At 33.3% G+C, this 25,072-nt stretch overlaps 1 protein-coding gene across 2 annotated transcripts in view; it reads right to left on the bottom strand.

Annotated features, from left to right (window-relative positions):
• Positions 1 to 25,072, bottom strand: part of PCLO (piccolo presynaptic cytomatrix protein) — a 421,017-nt gene that overhangs the window by 56,037 nt on the left and 339,908 nt on the right. For both annotated transcript variants that reach the window (XM_008589167.1, XM_008563007.1), the window contains exons 21-22: positions 11,924 to 12,065; positions 7,589 to 7,662 (exon numbers count right to left, since the gene is read on the bottom strand). In XM_008589167.1, the coding sequence (XP_008587389.1) occupies positions 7,589 to 7,662; positions 11,924 to 12,065 (216 nt within the window). The remainder of the gene's footprint in view (positions 1 to 7,588; positions 7,663 to 11,923; positions 12,066 to 25,072) is intronic.

Raw genomic sequence — 25,072 nt, 5'->3', positions numbered from 1 at the left:
TAAATAAATTTACCTTAAAAATAAAAACCAGCAAACAACATTCTTTGGTATAAAATTAACAATATTTTAGGTGTATGTAAAGAAAATGAATGCAATTTTACTAAGGAACAAAAGATATTTCATGTAATAGAAAGGCATGATATGTCTATGAACAGGAGATATTATATGTAAAGATGTTAATTCCCTCAAAATTATATTAGAGTTTTAATATAATTTCAATAAATCTTGATGCAGAATTTCTTTTGCTTCTCAACAAAGAGAGTTTTACGGTTTCTTTAGAATATTTTTTAAATAAACAGGTAAAAACAGTCCAATTCAGAAGGACTGAAAATAGAATAATTGAATGTGTGACACAGACAGATCAAATAGAAGTAAGTCAGCAAATTATCCATAAACCTCATTACCAGACATAAATATACTTAAGAATTTTGAGTATAATTGTTGTGGTATTTCATGTCAGTGAGGAAAGAAAGTTTGTTCAATAAATATTTGCAGGAAAATGGGTTGACTATTACCTTATCACATAGAATAAAATAAATTAATTTAAAGACATTAAATATGACCTTTCATACCACAAAAGCGCTAGAAGAAAATAGAAATAATTATGTACCTAATATCTTCTATGTGGGTAAAGAATATCTAAGCAAATAATTAAAGAAGAAATGATAAATAAAATTATTTATACATTTGACCCTAAATATTTTTGCATTTAAGTTTAGGAATAAAAGGGATTTAAATTGTCATTTTAAAACATTGGACTCAATCCTTTGTTTGCATATTATGTTACTGATACCCATGGACTAAACAGCCACCCTCTGTGCTTTCCATTCTTCCCAGTAACCCCAATATATTCAATGTCATGCATAACCCCTGGGGAGGCAGTGTTGTGTGTGCCGGTTAAGAGCACAGGCTTTAGTATCAGACACAACTGGGTTCGTGTCCTGACTTTGCTCCTAAGCATACTAAAATCCTCTGACTCATAGTTTCCCTGCAGGTGAATTGAAAGAAAATAAATCATGTTGCTACTCAGATTTTTCTTTTTCTGGTGGGCATAGCTTAAAAGAGATAAAGAGCCTCACTGCTCCTGGTTCATGTCAGGTGGTCCATAAAAGTTACCACATTATGACTCTAAAATCTAGATCCAAATTGAGACCTATATCCTGAACTTTATATCCATGGTCTAACTACATAATATGCATATTGTTTCTGCTTGGATTTCCCATGTATACCTCAAATCCAAAAAAGTACTGAAATATCTGAATAAACAAAGAAGACCCCCTGTTTCTGAATAGAAAGATTCAATATTTTAAGCATTTGTATTTTCTAAATTCTTTATTAACATTTGCTAGCTCCCAGGTGTTCACAGAAGCATTGAATAGCTATATCTGACCTAACTTTGTACAAGTTTCCAGTTGCTCTACTTTCCCCTTACACTCTTTTTTCCAGCTTCACTGAATTACTTTCCTCCTATAGAGCCCCAAACCCTTCTGCCATCTGTGTCTTTCCTCATATTTTCCTTCAGTCTGGAACGTGCCTCTCCCATTACCACATGTCTAGAACTTGTCCCTCTTTCAATGCAGTCACTACTTTTTTTTTTTTTTTAATTTTTATTTTGTCAATATACAATGTATATGATTATTATGGCCCTTCACCGACACCTCCCGCCCTCCTCCGTCCTGACCCCAGTGAATAGACTTGATGCCTTTGTCGAAGATCAAATGGCAGTAAGTACAGTGGGATAGCTGCGTCGTATGGTAGATCTATCTTCAGCTGTTTAAGGAACCTCCAAACCATTTTCCATAGGGGTTGCACCGTCCTGACCCCAGTGAATAGACTTGATGCCTTTGTCGAAGATCAAATGGCAGTAAGTACAGTGGGATAGCTGCGTCGTATGGTAGATCTATCTTCAGCTGTTTAAGGAACCTCCAAACCATTTTCCATAGGGGTTGCACCGTCCTGACCCCAGTGAATAGACTTGATGCCTTTGTCGAAGATCAAATGGCAGTAAGTACAGTGGGATAGCTGCGTCGTATGGTAGATCTATCTTCAGCTGTTTAAGGAACCTCCAAACCATTTTCCATAGGGGTTGCACCGTCCTGACCCCAGTGAATAGACTTGATGCCTTTGTCGAAGATCAAATGGCAGTAAGTACAGTGGGATAGCTGCGTCGTATGGTAGATCTATCTTCAGCTGTTTAAGGAACCTCCAAACCATTTTCCATAGGGGTTGCACCGTCCTGACCCCAGTGAATAGACTTGATGCCTTTGTCGAAGATCAAATGGCAGTAAGTACGTGGGTTGATTTCTGGGTGCTCTATTCTATTCCATTGATCAGTGTCTCTGTTTTTATCCCAGTACCATGCTGTTTTGGTTATTGTGGCTTTGTAGTATAGTTTAAAGTAATGCAGTCACTACTTGTAACCTCTTTCACAAGACCATGCCATGTCCCCTCACCCCCGACTCCTGCAGATGTAGCAATGCTTTCCAATGCTGAAATCCCAAAGCACATAATTTGCTCCCTTACTTAAGAATTTTTGTCATTCTTCTTCTTTACATAATAGATATTAAAGCCTGTCCTTAAGGTGATTGTTAAAATATTTGATAACAGGTTTGGCACAGTCACCAACCCATCTGAATGGCCACTGGGTCTGCATACCTGGTTGAACAGGTATGTTCGGAGGTTGATGAGGAGATAAAATCATACTGGATAGACCACATACTCCTTCAGGTGAGAATATGTATTGAATTGATCTCTGTAGCATCCAAATTTTTAACACAGTGTATTGTCTATAACAGACACACTCATATTTAGCACTAATCAACTTTGGATATATAAGAAAGATATATATTGATAAATATAGGGCAGCAAGCTCACATATTTGCAGAGTAAGTTGTTGGATGCCCTAATAACAGCTGTTATGTTCTAATTGGGGACCTTCATAGTGGTTTTATATTTTTTCCCTCAAGGGCCACTTTTTAAAAAAACTGAGTTGAATAGGAGAAAAAAGGGAAATTAAATGTATATTTTAAATAGAGCACTAGGATATTCCAATCTACATACCTTTAAAGGGATATTTATCATTTACTCCATTCATTTTCCCTATCTAGTATGAGAAAATACTTAGAGAAAATAATTTAAAAAAATATTTTTGTGTGTGTGTTTTTCTTGAACAAGATAGAGAACTCCAATTCTGAGGCCTAGACTTTTTATCATTTTAATGCAGGAAGTCATTTCTGTTCCATATATGTATTGTCTACTTTGCAAAATGTGGTTATTCACCTAAAAAGGACCAAAACTAATCAGTCTTAGAACTAAAAACGATATTGAAATGTCAGTTTAAATGAGATTGTTGTGGTCATCACAGATTTACATTATTTCTACATAAATTGTTATGCTTTTTAAAAACAAAACCCCACAACATTTCCAGTAAAATATTGAATCGAATCTTGCCTTCTGTTCCCTCTTTCCCCTTAGGTTAGCATTAAGATGACAAGTTTCCCACACTCAATTATTTGAAGAGGTTTGAGAGTAGAGCTTAGCATATTTTTATAATGGTAGAAGTTTCTTTGTTCTGGCCCATTGAGAATGGAAACTGAGTGATTAATTTCAAGCTTCAAAAGATACTCAAGAAAATAAATGATTTATTAGGGTCATTTGTTCTTTAAAGGCATATAGCCAAGAAAATGAAACCTCATAGAAAGTTGTGATTGTAGTGTTTGCTAAAGTTTTAGAACAATTGGTTGAGGAGAATATTGATTCAAGGCAGTTACTACATGAATGCCCACTGACAAAGAATAACACTATTAAATACATTTAACCAATGGGGGAAAAGAAAGTAGGACAGGGTTAGATAGCTTATCTTAAGGGTGTAATTAGAGGTTTTTAATGTAAATTGGGAAAACACTTGTCTCTACAATTCGAAAATCTAATTGGTTTGATCTCAGTCTCTAAGAAAAGTGGTGATTATAAAGCTCTTTGAACAAGTGCATGGTATTTTATCAATCCTGAATATTACTCCTTTGGATAGGATCCAAAGGGCTCTATCTCATATCCACTTCTAATTTAATAATAGCTACAACTTAAAGGGTGTTAACCATGTGCCAAACAGAGTACTTATTTATACTTTACATTATGCATTTAAATTGTGGAAATTCAACTAATGTAGAGATAGTCTAAAAGAGTGTTGCTATTTTTTACTACAACTTAGGTCAGAAACACAGGAACTTTAATAGACCTCACATTCTGACCCATTGAATTAATCTCATGCTGGGATTAAAATTTATGAGTCATTGCTATAAAGGAGATAAACCATTATTAGAGAAAACGACTTAATGGAAAATTGATTTTTTTCAAAAAATCATAAGCCAGAATAAGTTGACTTGCTTAATAAGTACAAGGACTACTTTTTAAAATGGCTATTATTTAGCATGAAAAAAGTCAATAACATGCAAAACAGAAAATTTCGACCTCATAAAACATTATCTTTTGCATTCTGCCCACTAAAATGCCAAAACAAGAATAAAAATTTTATGAGAACAAACTGTCTAAAAGTGATTACTTAAAATCTATGATATACTTTGGATTAAAGTATGCTGTCCTAGAGCAAATCTTTGCAGTTCAATTTCCCTTAGAGTGGATCAAGGGGATCATAAAACAAAGTGCATAAATGAATAATATGAAATACTTAAGATGAAGTAGAACATTGCAATTATAAACTTCAAGATTAAAAGAAAGGTGAAATTAAGTAGCAACAATTGCACATCAATTGCTTCTCTATATACCTGAATTCAAGAGTAATATGAAAATCAATAGCCATTAATTTTATATATGGTTATATTGCTTATGCATTCACTCAACAAACATTCTTTAAGCAACTCTATGGGCAAGGATTTCTGCTAAGAGCTGGGATACAATGGTGAGTAAACCATACTTCTGGTCTGAGAGTTGTTTGGCCTTATGAAGCAGATAAGCATAGAAATAGCTAATTTAAATCAAAGAATAATGACAAAATATGCAAATTTGGTATAAATAGGTGCAAATTTTGTGAGTTGTAGAACAGCATAAAGGAAAAAGGGGGCAAAGTGGGGAAGAGAGTGAACTCATGAGTTCAGTTCAGGGCATATGTAGTTTGATGCATCTGTGGAATCTCCAGGTAAATACAGTATTGTGCTGGTTTGATGCTTATGTGCTCTCAGATGTAGTCTTCACTCTTTCCCTCACTCTCTTCTCAGAGTAGCTGCCCCCTTGGCTGTTACCATGCTCCCCTGTTAACTGGTTTCCAGATGGATTTGATCAGGCACTGGCAGAGATTGCAGAATGGGAGGAAGGCACAAACCAGGATATTTCTCCCTGTCCTTGTCTGTCTCAGGATAAATTTCTGTCATCTGCTGTTACTCTTCCTTGTCTCCTGCTCCCAGCCAGAGAGGCTGGTCCCCTGCCTGTATGGACAGCAGCTTCCTCTGCTGCCTCGGTATCCCTATTCAGTTTCTCAGTTTTCATGAGTATATGCAATCAATTGCCACCCATACATTTCCTCTATTTTAAATAGTCAGAGTGATTTCTATTTTCCTGGTTGAATACCAATGCCTGGCAGATATTAACTATCTCAGTTTGAATTTCAAGGAGTTTGAGCAGTAGATTTGGGACTCATTAACATACAGGAGAGAGCTGATGAGTTTATACAGAGAGAGGGGAGGTAAAAGAATTGGTGGATTGAGAGTGAAATCCTGGGGAATGTGGCAAAAGGTAGAGCTTCTGAATGAGTCCAAAGAAAAACTGAGAATTTTGAGTACAAAAAGAAAATGTGGTATCCACTAAAGTCCATAAGGAAACTTTGGTGTCAGTTAGACCCAGCATTTGTCAGATAAGGTTTCTGAAGATAGAGAAATCAGTCACACACCTGGTAACAGACCAAAATTGAAACCTAAGTTCCTGTTTCACCATTTAGTGTCCTTGTGATACCATGCCTATAATCATTCTTTTTAATAGCCTGACATTTGGTGTCATTTTCCTGGGTTTTGATCTTGTGAGATGTTTGCACTTCAGTTTCCTTTTATGTAAAATCAGTGTATGTTATTATTTACCTCTTAGGTAATTGTAAGAATTAAATGAGATAGTACATGAAAAATTCTTAGAATAGTGTGTTAACCTAGCAAAAATACATTAGAGAAAAATAGCATGATAACCTAGCAAAAATACATTAGAGAAAATACATTAGAGATATTTAGATTATTCATATTTAGTTTATTTATATATTTAGTTTGTTTACATAAATATATTTAGGTTAATTATATTTATATATTATTTTTAATATTATATTTTTATATTATATTAATTATATATATTTTTAATATTATATTAATTTTTAAATATTAATTAAATATATTTGTATATTATATTAATTAAATATATATATATATTTATATACATTTAATAAATATATTCATAAGGAATAGAAAATAGGATTATAATTTGGAATATACACCATGGCAAACCACAAAGGCAATTAAGTGAGGGAAGGGTAAGAGACAGTGTTTGTTGGCAAGAAGAGAGGTTCACTCAAGCTGCTTGGAAACAGAGTTCATTAATTTCAGAGGCTCAGAGTCAGATTTGCCATCATTGGTTCATTGGTTGAGATTCTGACACTGGGCAATTTCTTCTTAGAGCATCTTATCTGACTTAGTGCAATTCTAAGGAATGTCTAATGATAAACTTTGTCCCAGAAACGTGCTTATGTGCAAAGGAGGAGATGTGAGGATTGAAAGACTAGGAGGGATTTCTGATGGGTTTTTAGAAGGTCCTTGAAAATATTTTCTATCTCAAACTATCATAAACTCCCTCCTTCATGCCTTTCTCAGCTCTGGGTTTGACAAAAAGCATTTTAATCAACTTTTGCAAGTGTAAAGTACTCAGAATAGTTAACATTATTGAGAGGTTGGTGCAATTTATGAGGGGTAACAAAGCTACCAGATTTTATCACAGTATTATAAAAGATAAACTATCCATTGTACAGGATATAGATACTCTTATTATGTGTTTGCTAAAGTTAAGAATTTTTTTTTGCATTTTGTAATAATTTACTCTGTTTAATAAGACAAATTTAATTTCAAATTTGGTTTTTACTTTAGAAGTTAGTTCAATAGCTAATTTTTCCATAAAATGATTTTTACGTCACTAGTTTCTTCTCAGCTTCATCTACTGGAGAATTTCCATGGACACAAATGACATTGCATGATTGATTTTCTACTTGCACGATACTTTAAACAAAACATTTTGAAAAACTTCAATAAGATACTTTTTCCCAGAGAGAGCCCTCTGAGTCTCTTTGCTATCCCCTTCACATTCTTATTTCTCTTTTAAATTTTCAGCATCTCAAGGTTCTTAAATATTAAATATAAATGAGGAAATTGGGAAATTGTTAAATGAATACAAAGTCATTCTCAGTTAATGTATAATGATGACTTACTACCTAGTGTTTTGTCATTAGTACTTAGACATTTACATTCATGTTAAAAGAAAAATAAATCACTGCATGTATAGTATAGTGTGCAGATTCAACCAAAATTCAATATTGTAAATTTTATCTTACCTTCAGTATCTGCTAGTCCTACTCCCACTCCTGGCTGTTTTACAGGTTCTTGTCCATTCTGTCCCGTCTTTCCTCTGTTTAAAAAAATAAATTGATTGTAAAAAAATAAAATAGTACATTCAGTTTTGATCTCCTAAATGCAAATAAGGAGGCTAAGTATGCTAAAATAAAGTGACATTACATATTTAGACCTGCAATAAATTATTTGAATGGCCAATATACACACAGTTAATTGCTCTACATCACATTAATTTTAAAATAGGAACTTATTATTCTTATTTAGTCCAAATATAATAGCTCCAAATTCAGGAAGTCTTATTTGTGGACTCATTTATCAAAACATCAGGTCGCTGTAATATTTTCAAATTTCATTTTAGAATTCTTTTTCCATTTTTCAACTCAATAGTGAGAAGGGGATTATTGAATTAACATATAAAAATAATATTATAATAACAGAGATTTTTTATTTCGTTTAGTGATTTTTTTTTTTTCAGATTCTTCCTGTGTTTTTAGCTGTATTGAGTTAACTGTCTTTTGAAGTCACACTTTTTGGGTGTCTGCTTCTGACTTTGCTATTTCTTGCTCTGTGCCTTCTAAGACAAAGTACCTACCTGGTCAAGATAGTTTCTTCTTTTGTAATATAAGGATAGTAGTAATAGCTACCTTTTGATTACAAGAAAATAAAGTGGAAAATGTATTATAGAAAGAAATGTATTATTATACATTTAATGTTTAATGCTTACAATCTCTCAGATTTAATGCCTGAGCGATTGTAAGCATTCAATAAATAGGTACTTCAAAAAGTCTGTGGAAAATAAAATTAAAAGATAAAATGAATCTTTCCATGAACTTTTTCAAGACCCCTTGTATAATGTATTAATAGGTAGGTATGCACATAATAGTTTTAGAATTCAGTCAAAATCTGCTACTCACTTAATTTTGTCCTCAAACTTTTTGGAAAGCCAAGTTGATGAAAAATTCATGATACTTTGAGCATTGTGAATTTAGAATGTCTATAATGTAACAGGCAAAAGACCGTAGGCCACTTATTTCTTCAGCCAAAGGAAGAGCTATATGGCATACAAAAGGTTTGGAATTGCCTTAATGTGTACTTAGAAAGATGTTCTAAAAAGATGGAATAAAAACTTGTAAATGTTAGAAAAGGATGCTTGAACAAAAGAATGTCTTGGTACTGTACTTTCCAGACAATAATTGTAACATAGTGGGATTTTCTAACAATGAATTCTGACTTTGGCAAACAGTATTTGGTTTGCTGGACGTGCTGAAATGTAACCATACTTATTTCTTAAGAATCCAATTATATCTTTAAAAAATGCTCTAATGATTCTCTTATCATTCTATTCCAGAGAAGATGCTAAAATGTTTCTGCACATGATAAAAAGAGGAACAGATGTAAATACATAAAATTAATTTATCTTGAAGCCATTACATTGACTCATTATGGCAATTTAAGTCAAAAGTTTAAGCACAAATTTTTAGTAAGTCATGATGTGAGGGACAAAGTGCATGCAAATTATATAATTTCTAACATTTTTATAATAATACACTTATGTATATATACATATATGTGTATATATATACACACATCTTTACATTGTTATATAAATCTTCGTATTATTATACATTTATGTATATATGTACAAATCTTTATATTACCATATCAATCTTTCCATGAATTTTTTGAAGTGCCATTGTGTATACTCGTATATACCACATATATACCTGTATATGGTCTGCATCTGAACTTGTAAAGAATTCTGTTTAAGCAATGGACAAAACTTCAATTTGTGTAATTGCTTCATTGAGATTCAAGAAAGTGGCTGCTCTATCAGTTACTGTTAGAGAGGAAGAAAATCTTAAAAAACCTAGCAGCAGTCTTACCTTTAGTAGTATACTATGCTGGCAGAGTGAGCCAAAACATATCTTGATACTGAGCCAAACTCAATTGAAAAATGAGGGTCTTTTAGTATGGCTAATCTAGCAGATCAAAGTACTGAAAAATGAGTATCCTTATACCATGCCAAACTTTAAAAAATAGTTATAATTTTTATTAGTGTATTTTTTATAATTTTAGATTTGATCTTGAGTCATAGATTTCATATTTTAATGGTGACATCTGACTACAATCGTTGCTTCTAGTGAAAACTGATTTTAACATTAGATACTTAGCCAAAATGTGTAGCAAGTGCATTTTGAAGATTATACAAAAATGCAGCACTGTGAAGTTAAATGAAGTATAAAGGAAATGTAACTGTGGGTCACATAAGGATGACATTTTTCTGAATTCATAACAAATAATCTTCAGTTCAGAAATACACATTTTATAATTTATATTTTTAATCAGCCCCCAAATATTTATTGAACACTTATACTAGTCCAAGCAATAATTGTGTTAGACACAATGGAGCATATAAAAGAAATAGTATTTCTTATATATATCCTGTAATGCTTTTAAAAAGTGAATTTTCTTTGTGCTTATATGGCAAAACAATAGTCTCCTAGATAGTTTGGAGAAGCTTTGATTTACAAGAGAAACAGGAAGATGGAAAAACAAACTCGGAATGTGGTGTGTATGTAAAAATCTACTTCCACCTCAGACACTCAGATATTGAGGAAATAACAGAGTTTACTCTCTGGAAGTTACAACCTTACCATCGATGTTAAATTATATATTTTGAAAGGTACAATAAATTGGGAAGCTATCAAATTATGTAGGATGTAAAACCTTGATAAATTCATATGATATTTACAGCTTTGAGAGGAATGTAATGAATTTGCTGAAATTCTTTTCCATCAAACCAAATCATCAGAGGCCAAGGACTAATGAGATCATACTCCTTTTAGAAATAATTTCCAATAAAATAAACTGATTAAGTGCAAATTACTGAATTCACAGCCTAAGTCTCAAAACAAAAACAAAAATAAAACTCAGATAGACCAGTGATACAATAATAATTTGCTTAATTTAACTTGGAAAGATGTAACTTGAAAGCCACAAAATAAACATGTTTTTCACTGTAAAAATCTATTTTCTCTATTATTTTGCTTATATAAATGAACCATTTTCTAAATATCAGAACTATTTTGGGGATCAAAAGGAAAGATTTATAAAAACCTTGATATGGAAACATAGAAATTCTACTCCTTGAGAACACTTCTCTCAGCATTGGAGAAAATGAAAAAGACCCTTTAACAGCCCAGATCAAGGTGAACAACTCTGTAATGGGCCAGATGGTAAATATTTTAGATCATTTCTCTTGCAACTACTCAATTCTGCCCTTCTAGCTCAAAAACAACATCAGGGAACACATAAGCTAACGGCTGTGGCTGTGCTCCTAGTTTATGTGCTCCTACCTAGTTTATGTTCACTGAAATTTCAATTTCCTATAATTTTTACGTATCAAGAACATCTTCTTCTTTTTTTTTTTCCTAAATATTTAAAAAATGCAAAAGCCATTTTTAACTCACAGGCGTTACAGAACCAGGCAGTAGGCTGGATTTGTCTTGGCCTGGATCTTGGGACCTGGATGGCGCAGTGGTGTTTTCAAAACAAGAGGACTAGTTAATGGGGAGGAGAAGGAAGGTTGGGAAGTTTAGATTTTTATATTGGAAAATACATTTATTTTGAATGTTGCTAAATTTTGCCACTAATGAATAAATCTATTCTAAAACATTCTAAACACAATCTGTTTTACTTTTACATTTGATTTGCAAATTGTTTTTCTTGAGGCTTAATGTGTTATGAATGAGCTTTATTCCAAGAGTACCTGCTCAGGGACCTGTGTATTACTTGATATTTGTTCTGGAATACATGGAAACATTTCAAAACCTTTAACTGTTGAGAGATTTATAGTTGAAAAGTATATTTAATTAGGCCAGTGTATCTTCTTTTTCAAATATGATATATGGGTTCATTGACTATGTTGGAATATCTCCTGATTCAAAGTCAATTAAGCTGACTACACTTATCTCAAATACCAATAGTGTTTGTATTTGGTCATTATGTGATTAAAACATCAATATACTGCTGCTGAACTTTATTCTGACATGGCTAAGTTATTATTTTAGCAGTTTTTATATTATATACAGATTGCACTGATTAAGTAGTCCTGGTAGTGACTAGCATTCATCCTTAGAATTAACTGAATTAATCCAACCTTTCCTGAACAATTTATTTTTATGTAGTTCAAGTGTTTCAGGGACACTGACTCAGAATTGGGTAAGTATCTAGTTATTTCCTGCTAAATGTTAAGAATGCCTTACTCATAATGCTGTTTACTTTGTATTTAAAAAAAAAAAAAAAGAATGACTTACATCCTCGGAATAGGAAATAGATTAGCTTCCCCGGCAGTGCTGCTGCTTCCTTCACTGTCCACGCTATACCCACTGCCAAAGCTGCTGCCCGAGGAGCCGGTGGACACGGAGCTTTCTGCAGGCCGGTGATTGGTAGGCTTTGCTGCATGGTGTGGGAAGAGTCAACACCACAGTCAATAATTGAAGCTCACGTTGATCTCTAAATGCATAATTAGATGTTCTTTAAATGTACATGTATAAAGAAACAGCTGTCGCCAGAACTCTACATTATTTGACCTGTCTTTCACTTTCATTTCTTTAGCCAATAATGCACAGTGGCAACTAAATGACTTTACTGTTTTAATGAGACACCAAAGAAAAAACAATCACTTCTAGGGAGAAACGATCTAATTTTTAGACTGAGTATAATAGTGTGAAACTATTCTATTACTATTATTTTTGTGGATTATTTGTCCAGTATTGCAATTTTATAACAATAAGAGTTTTGGCTATGACATGGGGAAAAGACTTTTAGAAAGAATAGGATAGATAGAAATAGCAGGATAAAAGGAACTGCTTAATTATTTCCATATTAATAACCAATAATCTATTTTTCTCCTTAGAAGTGCAAAATAGAATAGCTAATTTCAAGATGTAATTGAAAAGTCCATGCTTGTCTGTACGTAGCTCTACCAACTATTTCAGCAGTAAAATATTTAAAGATATTTGTTTTTCCTTAGGCATTTCCTACTTTATGATGGGACCTATTTTAAAAATTTTATGGTTGATTTTGGATATAAGAATCCATATTCCCATAGAAACATTATACATTTGTGCTATAAATTATGCAGTAGGGGTATAGTACTAATATTGTTAGCAGAGTTCTAGATTTCTAGAAGATTTGGGAGGAAATTTTGAAAGGCAAGTGTTTTCTCTTATTTTGTGGAGATGTTTCTCCAGCAAGTTTTTGAAACGGTTATTTGCCTCTGCCAGCGAGCTTGAGCTTTGGTCATAAGTGATCTGGTTTTAAATTCCAATCCGCTCTGTAGTAACTCTCAGTTTTCTTATTTGAAAACAGGGTCAGTAACGACTGTCTCACAAGACTGTGATTATTAGGAGTGAGATGAAGCGGGAGCCCTGTGACTCGCTCCCCTTCTCCTGTGATATTCGTCGCCATATCCCCACCTCTTCTTCAGAGCTTTACTGTCAGGGGCTGTGTCTTGAGCTGACATAGTTCTTGACAATGAATTTACCTCAATTATCTTCTAAATATAGACGTGTTCTGAGTCACAAAACTATTTAGAATTTCTCTTCTCCATGAGTACATCCCTGTTACATCAGGAGTTTCTTATCCAGTTGAATACGATATTTATACTCCTGGGTAAACAGTTGATAATCATTTTATGAACATTTCAGATCTACATATTTCTTAAGGAAATGTATGAAAATACAATGATTATTAATCTGATGAAACTTTAATCAATATAACCAAATGAAATGAAAAATATAGACACTGTGTGGGGAACCATTTGAGAACAGGAAACCCACCATGAGGGTAGCTAGGATCAAGTCTTGCAAAAGATTTAGCTTTTCTGCTACTTTTTCTCTTCTTCCATTTCAGCCATAGTGGATTCTCTAAAGCTACTAGGAATTTTTATATTTAGTTCAATGACAATAGGATCTCTTCCCAGGATAGGAAAGAGGTAAGAAATTTTTAATAATTAGTCAATTGTTTATCAGGTGTCTATAATTTAATAGCTATTTAGAATAAGGTCTGAATGCTGTTAAATAGCCATAGGAATAGGTTTGAGGAAACAGAATAGTTATAATGTTTAATATTTTCTTCAACTTATGTAGAAGAAACCCAGATTTAATGTTAAAGAAAAGACTTTTTAAAAGGATAATTTTAAAAATATAAAGGAATATGACTAGGATATAAAACTATGAACATGTATAAAGTAGATTAAATTACATAATCAACCATATAATGAGTCAGATTAGTTAATTGATTGTAAACAAAGGAACGCTGTCATACTTTTTTTTTTTTTTTTTGTCTTTTTTCGTGTCCGGCAATGGATCGCAACCCTCAGTGTCACGCCTGTACCGGACCGGGACCGGCAACGGGATCGCAACCCTCAGTGTCGCACCTGCACCTCGCTCAGCCAGTGAGCGGGAACCGGTCTGTATGTGGGATCCGAACCCTCGGCAGGAGCGCCGTCGCGCTCCCAAGCGGCGCACTGTAGCAGTGCGCCACCGGGCCAGCCCCCTGATTGGTATTATATAATCCAGCTAACTAGATCGTTAATACTTTTTAGTATGACATTAAATGCAAAACATTAATTTCAGCAACTGGGAAATCTTATACTATTTTCAAACACAAAACTTAATTAATAGACATTAATTTTTAATTGATTTGTCTTTCCTAGTTTAAAATAACTTTTATCCAAGAGCAACCTCACAATGCATCAGAATAGCTACATTAAAGAAATATCTTGATATTTCAAAATACCCAATATTCATTTTGAAATATTCAATCTGTTTTTTTTTTCTTTTTTTAGCCAACTTTGGTTTTACTTGATGCAATTTCTAGTCCTATTTTTCTTCTGGGAAATTTGAGAAATGTGTACAGAATGTAAAACAGCATAAGAAGAAGAAAGGAACAAAGCTAGAAATAAATTTAGGGGAAGACAGATTTTTTTTTTTTGTTTTGTTTCTTTTTGTTTTTTATATCTTGCTTATTTCCCTGAATAGAAATTTCATTTGAAAAGCCTGTGCAAGTGTTGTCAATATTTTAAATGCAAACAAATAGCATTTTATAAGTAGCATAAAAAGGAATAAAACCAATCCGGGGAACATATGCGCTTAATGGAACAAGTCTAAGCCTATCTAACATCTTTGCAAAACAAGATTTATATCTAAGGTTAAGTCTACAGAAATTTAGGCAGTTAGAAGTTAGGTGAATAATTCAAATGAATCTAGATGTTTGGTGTTATCATAAAAAAATGTCTGGTGCCCAAATGAATTTTTAAATTCTTAACCTGGTATGTAAATGTAGTGTAGAGATAAAGAGCCTGACATTTGGTTAGTTTCTGAAAATGAATTAAATTAAAATGCAGAATGGACCTTCCCTTTTTACAGAGCTATACTTACATAACAGAAAATGTGATAAAATATACAAAAATGCAAGGCTTTGATAAGCTGGTGCTAAGAATCTAAGTATTTTAATACCGTCTGAAGTTCTTTTCTAGATACTTGAAATGATACGTGTATTTATTAACTTCTTCCTATTGAAACAGACCCCAAATAAGAAAGCATCAGTTCTATTAAATTGAGCTAAATCTGCACTAATGCAAACTTTTTTTTAACAAGTACAGTGCTTTCAGCACTTAAAATCAGAGGCTGGATCTGTAACTTCAAGACATCTAATTCTTTAGTTTGTCTCTCAGAGTCATTGGTCTGCTCTTTTCCAAATTTATCTCCCATAATTCTCCTTCATATACTTTACATATAAGCCCACTCAGACCGTTCATTCTGGCTCCCTTTGGTCTGGCTTTGTTCTTTTCAACTTTATTCCCTCCTCTCTTCCTTCACTTTCTTGTACCTAAATTATCCCAAAGGCCCAGCTTAAATATCACCTGCTTCATGCATGTATCTTTTATGGCAATTGTCACTTTTTATTTTGGATCGTAGTTGTTACATGCATGTCCTTATTGGAAGCAGAGCCTGTGTTTGCTCCTTGGTAACCTCCTTCAGAGCTAGTTTTGGAACCATGCATGCTCAAGCAATACTGAATGAATGAATGAATGAATGAATGAATGAATGAATGATAATAATAACACATTAGTACTTATTTCTTTTAACCAAACAACCAAAACATCTGAATGATTTACTATGTTTTTTACTTTTTATCCAGCTGTGTGTTTTATACAAATCATAAATTTCTCATCAGTAAAACAATTTGATATGGAAGAGTTTTTTGTTGTTGTTGTTTTTCATTTCTTTGTCAAAGAAACTTTGGGAAATCAAAAAATTTTTTTTGGCTAGAAATAACTTTAATCTGTCATACCGTGTAGAAAAAATGTGATCACTTAACTAAACTGTTGAAGAAAATACTTTAAAACATTTAAATTAATATGATCTTCCATAATTTTGTGATTTCCAAATTAACAATTTTAAAATATTTTACCTTTGCTTTATTCTCCCAAATTTTAAAATAAGAGTTTCAGAAATCATGGACCTACTATGAATAAATGTATCATGCAGCTGTGTATTACATATGAAAAATGTTTATTTTTACAGAAGAATTGACCATTATTTTTAATAATAAAACATATTTTTGGAGACATTTTTTATGAGTTACATTTTTTGTGTGTGTTTACTTTCTTTTTGAAATAGTAATACTTTCTTTTTGAAATAAAAAACTCCTCAAGTACCAACTAGAGGAAAGAGTGGATAATGGAATAAGCTCACACCTGTAGAGGGAGTCCCTGTGCCCCAGAAGAATAAATCTTGGAATGTTGAATCATTTCTGTGACTCAGTTATTGAAGGGGCATTTCAGGTAAACAAATCTTATCTTCTGTGAGGCAAATTCAATCTGTTTTAAATTATTCTTTGACTTCTTCATTTTCTATGGCTGTTAGGTGGTTAGACATCCTTGTGTTTTATCACTCCACTGTGGCTAACCTTAATTAAATCGGATAGTGTCTCTTTGTCTGCACACCTGTCTTCAATTAGTTTGCTTTGTTCATTTTTCCCCCTCTGCAATACAGTACTTCAATATACAAATCTATCACTGTACCTACCACATGATGGCAGCACTGTGCTCAGAGTCCACGGATCAAATTGTAGATGACTTTATAATTGTAGAATCATGGAAATTAAGAGCTGGTAAGAACTCTAAAGATAACCTGCTCCAGAACCATCATTTTGCCTAAAAAAAACCCCTAAGCACTATAAATATTAAGTGACGTTTTCCATGTCATACAGTAATTAATGAGAGAAAGAGAGAATTAAAACTAAAAAGTGTTAATCCACTCTTCTATCACATCCAGTTGTCTCCAATTAAAAAGGTGAGGTCTCTGCTACCTCAGAATTCAGTGTTTGGGATGTATACATACATAGCCTTGCAGCCTGTAATCTTCTGTCATTGGTTTTATGGTTTTGGTCCAGCACAGAACTATTTCCAAATATTTCAGAAATACTTTATCATGTAGATAGCTTATTGTTTCCTAAGTTACTTGGTTGGTACATTGTTAAATATTATCTTCACAGGCACAATCCTCATGATTTTTAAGATGAACTATTTGAAATTCAGAAGTATCAAATCAAGTCTTTCGTTTATTGCAATGGTTTAATTATAGAACTGAAATAACTACCTAGCTAGTCTAGAAATCATGTATTTAGGGCACATATATACTTTTTCTTTAACTAGCTTTAACTTTGCTGGTATTTACTTTAGAAACCTTTTCTAGTTTTTCCCCTCTGCTTTTCTTTCTCTCTCTCTCTCTCTCTCGCATGTCTGTCTTCCTTTCTTTCTTCCCCCCTCTCTCTCTCATCTGTTATTATTGTTGTTATTGTTTCTGTTGTTATTTTTCCTAAAGGCATTTTGCAGTTTTACTTTATCTTTTGATTTTACCTGAATGTGGACCTGAGAATGTCAGGTTTTAAGTTCCACTGTGACCAGCTTTATTTGCTATGTTTTCCCTTGAATTGCATCCAGTCACATTTTCTACTTGTTTCCTACTATAGTTCAGGGGTATTAATTTAAGAAGAGATTTTGCATCTTACAAGTAGCTTAGAAATTTAATATATTTTTTTCTAGATATACTTCAATATATTTATTATCTAATTTGGAAAAAAAATTAAAGAAAACATGACACTAGAAAAATGGCAAAGGTAGCTCCAATACAGCTATTTTTTCAATACAGCTATTTGTAGGAGTGTTCACATATCTCCAAATTACAAGTTTTCACAAATGAAAAGTACTGAAAATAGACAACTCTGACATCTATATCAGCCATTTGTAAATCCTTGGGTGGGGCAGTGAAGGAAGAATGTTATTGGAATATTTTCTGAATGACAATCCATTAAATAACTATATAGATATGAATATACTGGTCATTATAGGTATATTATAATTATATATATTAAAGGTATTACAAATCATTAGAAATGGAATGTTGTAGTCTTTTTTCTTTATAAAACTCAAAATATGTCCCTTAAGATATTCCATATTCCCGTAGAAGCTTCTTTCAGACAGGGAGATGGAGATGTGATGCCTGCATTTGCTATATGTCAGGAAAGCTGGTAAAACTCTGAATGATGCTCACACTTTTCCCTCTCTATGCACATCGGCCTTCTAACTGAATTTTTCAAGACATTTTAATGAGCAATTTGGTTTTGTCTAATGCTACCAGCAATTCACAGGTGTTTCCCATATTCACTAATCGTTCAGTCTCTGGTTTTATAAATAATAGGATCAATAAGCACTTCAGGGAATAGAAGTAATAGTATAAAACTTCCATACAACAAATGAGAGTAAAGTTAGTTTAACTAATAACATAGTAGAGAGGGCTTTTTGTTACTTAAAAAAAATATATATATATGATGGCTCAGTATACCGGGGTACTTCAAAAAGTTTATGGAAGGATTCATATTATCTATTAATTCTATTTCTCTAGGAACTTTTTGAAGTTCTCTCATACTATAATCCTTGCATTCGTGCTATAATGTTGCCTTTTAAGTATGTCTTCCTTTTCTGAGGTATTTTTGGTTCAGAACTGATTTTGGAAGAAGCCGCTTAAAATAAAGTTTAAGTGGGGATCAAAATTTTATAGTAAATGATGGAAAAAAGTTTGATTAAGACATTATCATAACTAAAGATTAAGAAAGCAAATCTATTCTATTTTATCTTGGCTGAGTTTAAGCTATAGTTCCAGCTATGTTCAAATATATAGAATGAGCAAAGTATGTGCCAAGTTTTGGTTTTGTGCTAAAAAATGCTGGTACAATAAAGATCTTTACCTTTAAAAGATTAATAGTAAGGAGGATTATACTTGAAAGAAAAAAAACATTGTAGAGCTCCATCATTTTTTTATGGGCAACTTTTAATTTTTCAGTATTAATTTAGTTCTCTTTTGAAGCAGAAGTATCCTCTCTCCTGCAGTTTGCTCACACTGTACTTGTGTTAGGTTGTCAAGCAGGTGACAATCAGAAAAAAAAAAAGTCAAGCAGAAATAAAGACTACTATAAAACATGCGGGATTGCTTGAGTGGAAAGTAATTCTTTTTTTTTTTTTTTCCTTTTTGTCTTTTTTCGTGTCTGGCAACAGATCGCAACCCTCAGTGTTGCGCCCGTACCGGACCGGGACCGGCAACGGGATCGCAACCCTCTGTGTCGCACCCGCACCTCGCTCAGCCAGTGAGTGGGAACCGGTCTGTATGTGGGATCCGAACCCTCGGGGGGAGCGCCACTGCGCTCACAAGCGGCACACCGCAGCAGTGTGCCACCGGGACGGCCCTGAGTGGAAAGTAATTCTTTTTTTTTTTTTTCCTTTTTGTCTTTTTTCGTGTCTGGCAACAGATCGCAACCCTCAGTGTTGCGCCCGTACCGGACCGGGACCGGCAACGGGATCGCAACCCTCTGTGTCGCACCCGCACCTCGCTCAGCCAGTGAGTGGGAACCGGTCTGTATGTGGGATCCGAACCCTCGGTGGGAGCGCCACTGCGCTCACAAGCGGCACACCGCAGCAGTGTGCCACCGGGCCGGCCCTGAGTGGAAAGTAATTCTAAAAATAAAGTTATTTTGAAAAATATTCTTACATAATTGTGAAACTGTGATAATTAGATCATGAATATGTAGATAACAAGGATGTTGCCCTTAAATGGAATCCAAATAGTTTGATTTATTAAATTCTGCCCGAAGGAAATAAAGCTGATCACATTTCTGGTGTAAATAAATAATAAATTAATAAAAGCAAACTGATTTATATGGCTAGTGCTACAACAAATGCTGAGTATTATTTGTCATATCATTCAAATTTGTTCAATGGCCACAAAGTAAAGAGGAAATTTGAACAAATACTTGATAAATACATGTCCAGACCCATGAGACCTAACCTCTCTACTTAATTTCATTAATCCTTCTACCCTCTACCAAATTGATCATTTCAAATACTTTTTCTCCTCCTGTAGCCGGTTAAATCCCAGTGGGTTGTAAAGATTATGAGAGAGAACCAGAACCAGAACAAACACAAATATAATTAATTCCGTTTTTCAGAAATTTCTAAACATGATGATGTTTAGTTGCATACAAACTTAAGTCAATGACTGAGTGCATTTTTCTTTTGCCAGCTCAGTTGAAGGTAGACAAAACTCACGCTTTGCTCATTCTTTAAATTCTTCCCAGATACCTTTAAATTGTTTATTTAATAAATAGTACTAGGATAGAAAATTCACAGGGACAGTGATTTTTGTCTATTTCATTTGCTGCTGTATCAACAATACCTTGAAAAGGTTCTAGAACATGCTATGCACTCAAAAAATAAACAAAAGTATGTATAAATGTGAGTAAATGATAAACTAATATAGGTTATTGAAATAATATTTTCTATAAATGGTAAATACTTATTTGAAATCTCCTTTTTAACTTTAAATATTTAAAAACTCACTAAATTATATACTTACACTTAAGAACCAAGTGTTAGGTGAGAGGTAAGAAATTTTCAGTTTTTCTTCAAATTTGAATCAAGGTGATAATTTTCAGTTTTTCTATTGTTTATGCCAACACAATTAATTTGCAATACATTGGATCAGTAATGTAGATAATACAATGGAAGATTAAAAAGAACTAGTAATTTATCTATTTTTCCTTAAAAAATTTATTAAAAGTAAGGTCCATTTCTTTTGGAATTGGTGTGTTCTGCTGGTCCTCGGTGGGGAATAGCTCCCTTCTTCCCTTGCCATCTTCTAAGAACTAATAATTTATAAACACTTGTTTTTCCAATACATTCTACCTTCAAGATAAGAACAAAACTAAAATTTATTCTCTCTTTATAACACTCCCTGTCACTCCTCCTTATATTGAGAGCAGCTTGATTAAAGTTATAGATAACTTACCAGACTTCAAAAGGCAGTAAGGAATATAAACATATAATTATAATTTATTCTAAATCATGCCCCCCAAATATTTGTAAGTTGTTATATGAATTGAAAAAAAGGGCATTAGTTAATCTTAATAATTATAAATTAACATTAAATGAGAAAAGAAAGAAGGGGTTCTAAGATGCATTATAAGGCATGAAAAATTTAGAGACAAACATGATAAGTATATCTTGGAAGAAACCCTTAGTTACCCAGTCTTTGGCTATTGTAAAAATTATGATTGTGCATAGGTCTAGGCAGTGGCTTTTAAGCATTTTGGTATTATCCCTTTTAAATCTTTTATTTTTAATCTTAAACAATTGTTAAGTAATTCAAAATACTTTGCGTAAGTTATATCTATTGATATTTATCATATGAAAATTAAGGAAACATTAATTAATTACATAAAAAATAGGCAAGTACGTTCTACTAGCCATCAAAGCAATGATGTCATGACACTGATGTAGCTGCTGGAAAACTTCCATTGTACATACACTTGAGAAGGCAAATAACATCCTAATATTCTTAAGAATTTTTTGAATTTGCAGACCCCTTAAGGGTTCTTGGGATCCCCAGGGTTCAGTGGATACACTTTGAGAATTACTGATCAAGATCTACAATCACGGAAATGAAGTACTAACTGTGAAAATGAGAAGACACCAATTAGCATCAGCTTCTTTGACAGTCGTCTTAAACCATTTTATACATCGAGATCATTTTATGGTGCCTTTTATTTTTCATTTTACTTTTTGTACTGGAAAAATAATCAAATTGTTAGCCTTTCTTGAAAACCTTTATTATTGATATTATTATTCCTTTTTATTTTGTCTTTTTCGTGACCGGCGCTCAGCCAGTGAGCGCACCAGCCATTCCTATATAGGATCCGAACCCTCGGCGGGAGCGGCGCTGCGCTCCCAGCACTGCACTCTCCTGAGTGCGCCACAGGGTCGGCCCTTATTATTCCTTTTAATCGTTTCAAAGCTTCTTCAGAACTTGTTTTATCCAGAACTTCACAACACTAGAAGTATATGGTTTGAATTAAAAGTTATCTGTATCATAAAAACTTGCTTGTCTGTTCTCTCTCTCCTTAGAAACAAAAAGCAACTGTTTTGTGGTGCACAGAAACCAGGAGTAAATAATGATAATTAGCAGAGATAAAATAATACAAATTCTTTCAAATAGGGGTTTTCTCTACATAAAGTCTTTTTTAACATTTTTGTGCATGAATAGTTGAATGGAGCCAAAACAGTGATTCGATAGTTATTTACTTTATGAAATATCATTAGCAATGAAAATGCTTTAAAACATACTAAAACTAAAAATATACAATCTATCTATATAGAAACACCTTTGAATTAAATAGTAGTAAAAATGTCCACTTTCTATATTTCTCTATATGCCAAGTCTTTTTATATAGTCAGATAAAAATGTAATGTGATCTGTAGAACTTGGAATAATGTGGATTTGAATTTGAAATGTTTTAATGAGAAAAAGTTGATTTTGCTTCTATGTTCTCTTTAAGAACAGATAGAGTAGAAATTTTATTTCACTGTCTTTCTTATGTGTTCAAAAATAGAGACCTGGGACTGGCCAGTTAGCTCAGCTGGTCAGAGCACAGGGTTCTAATACCAAGGTCAAGACAGCCACCTAAAAAAATATATATAGAGAGAGAGAGAGAGAGGCGCAAGCTCATGACTTTTACTAAGCATTTTTTTCTCAAAAATTTATCTGCCTTGTTTGATTTGTGGTATTAATATTTTGATTAGTTTTTGTTCAAATTATCATCAATTACATTAATGGTATCTTTCAGTATCTTAAAACACATTAAGGTATAAAGCTATGATTATATTTACGTTATTCCTATTCACACATCTAGCAAACTCAAACCCCCAATCAAAATTCTATATTTGTGATATGCTTTCATTTAAAATCCATGAGTGTTTTTGGCTTCTTGGTGATTAATTGTATATTTACACATACAGCTCAGAGATAAAATAAAAATAAAAAATATTTTCAGTCTGGTTCAGTACACGTAAAGATTGCCTTCATTCTATTCCATACCCTTATTTTCTTCTCCTCAAATCATCTTACACAATGGAGAATGGGTGAAACATCATGGTTTTACATAATGTATATAATGCATGTGGATGAAAAGTGAAAAAATAATCAAGTAACACATGGACAGTAAGATATCTGGATTTAGGCAATATTGTTATGAAATCAAATAGTATCTTTTTGTTCCTCCACCTCTCCTTAGATAGCGTTTCCCTGGTTCCATGATCCCTCCTATCCAGGTGAGAAAGTTCCCAGCCCATGCTCATGTTGGACCCTGACTCTGCAGGGTCCCCCACTGTGTCTCCATCAGCCTTTGCATACTCCATGTTTCTCATTTCCTTGCTGCATCCATATTTACTTGTCTGTCTCATTTCCTCAGGTCCTTCTTCCTAGCGGTAATTTGTTTAATTTTTTGAATATATTTGCTCAAGTCCAAAGTAAAACAGTTTGCGTTTATAAAACTAGATTTCATGGCTATTACTTGTTAAAGATATGTCATAAATAGTATTTAAGGGACTTTGGTATGTTAAAACTTTGGCCTTTCTCTCTTTCTTAGATCATGTATTAATAATCTCATTCTCATTAAATAGACCCACAGCTAGATCATTTGACTAAGGCACAGCAATATTGAAGCCAAGTTTGATATTTAGATGGGCTGGTTGGTTTTGCTACTCATGTCAGAAGAAATGAACATTTAAATTCCCAGTGTGGACCAGACCAAAGTATGTGACTCGGTGCAGATCCATGACTACTACTGGAAGAGAACTAAAGTATCTATAGATGGTAGGTCAGTAGATTCACCTTCAGAAATGAAGGTCCATGAACAAGAAATAGTGCCTGCCATATGGTCAGGACTATACATTTACTGTCTGTGACTCCATGTATAGCAGAAATATTTCTGGCAATAAATTTAAATGGCTATAGAAATATTCTAAAATGCGTCAGTTAATCATTCTACGAAAATATAGAAACTCTTAAAAAGCAAAAGTTTAGAAGAGCATTTTCATTTACACAGAAAAGAAAACCCTCCACCCCAGACAAATAGGCATAGAACTTTGAAAGCTGAAATTATCCGAATTCATTCTCAGATAGTGTTGGATGTTTGCTGCATTCACATCATTACAGTTTCAATTTTCTTTTTATTTTAAGCTGCTCAAGGTTTTATTTTATTAAATGCTTTAATTTTTTTTTACCAACACATTGAAATGGGAAATGTAAAATTTATTTTTATTATCCTTGTACATATCATGTTGAAGAAGATTTCACTTCCAAATGAACTCATTCTGATTTCTCTTATGATTTCTCCTTTACTTCCCTTATGGGCCTTGACCTTTCCAGAAGTAGAGAAGACTAAATTCCTTCTGATCAGAAGTGATCATCTACTTCGGGTCAGAAGAAAATGGACTCCAATCAGCTACCCTCTTTTGCAACCAAACATTCCCTTCTCTCCCAGTGCCTTCCCCTGCTCCCCAACCCAGCCAACCCATTTGCCCAAGAGAGCAGCTCCCACAGAGTGGTGGCTTGGTAAGAGTTTGCCAAGGCAACACATGGATATGAAACTCTTTGACAGGTGCCGCAAATGAGCTTTATTGAAAGTGGAGTTTCCAGCAGCGGTCTGTGGAAGCTTCAGGCTTTTCTCCTACCATTCGGCCACAGCAAGGAACTCATAACCATAATTCCCTCACATAACTTATTTAATGATTCATCTTCTCATCTAACCTCTCCAACCTGTTTCAATGGCTCTTGTTTTATTGCCCAGGGTGGAAGGATATTTCTATCCATTATGTATTATCTAAGTTTAAAACTTCTACCTAAAATCATAGTATCAAATGAAAATAGCTCAGGAATTTTAAAACTGCACTTAAAATTTAATATATTAATTGTTAGCTAAATTAATCTTCAAGGATTTAAGAATGCTTTGATTTGTTTTGGTTTTGAGATTATATATATATATATATATATATATCTGCTGTA

Source organism: Galeopterus variegatus, unplaced genomic scaffold, assembly GCF_000696425.1.
Source record: "Galeopterus variegatus unplaced genomic scaffold, G_variegatus-3.0.2 Scaffold0, whole genome shotgun sequence".
Lineage (NCBI taxonomy): Eukaryota > Metazoa > Chordata > Mammalia > Dermoptera > Cynocephalidae > Galeopterus > Galeopterus variegatus.
This window is presented reverse-complemented; position numbering and strand designations above follow the sequence as displayed.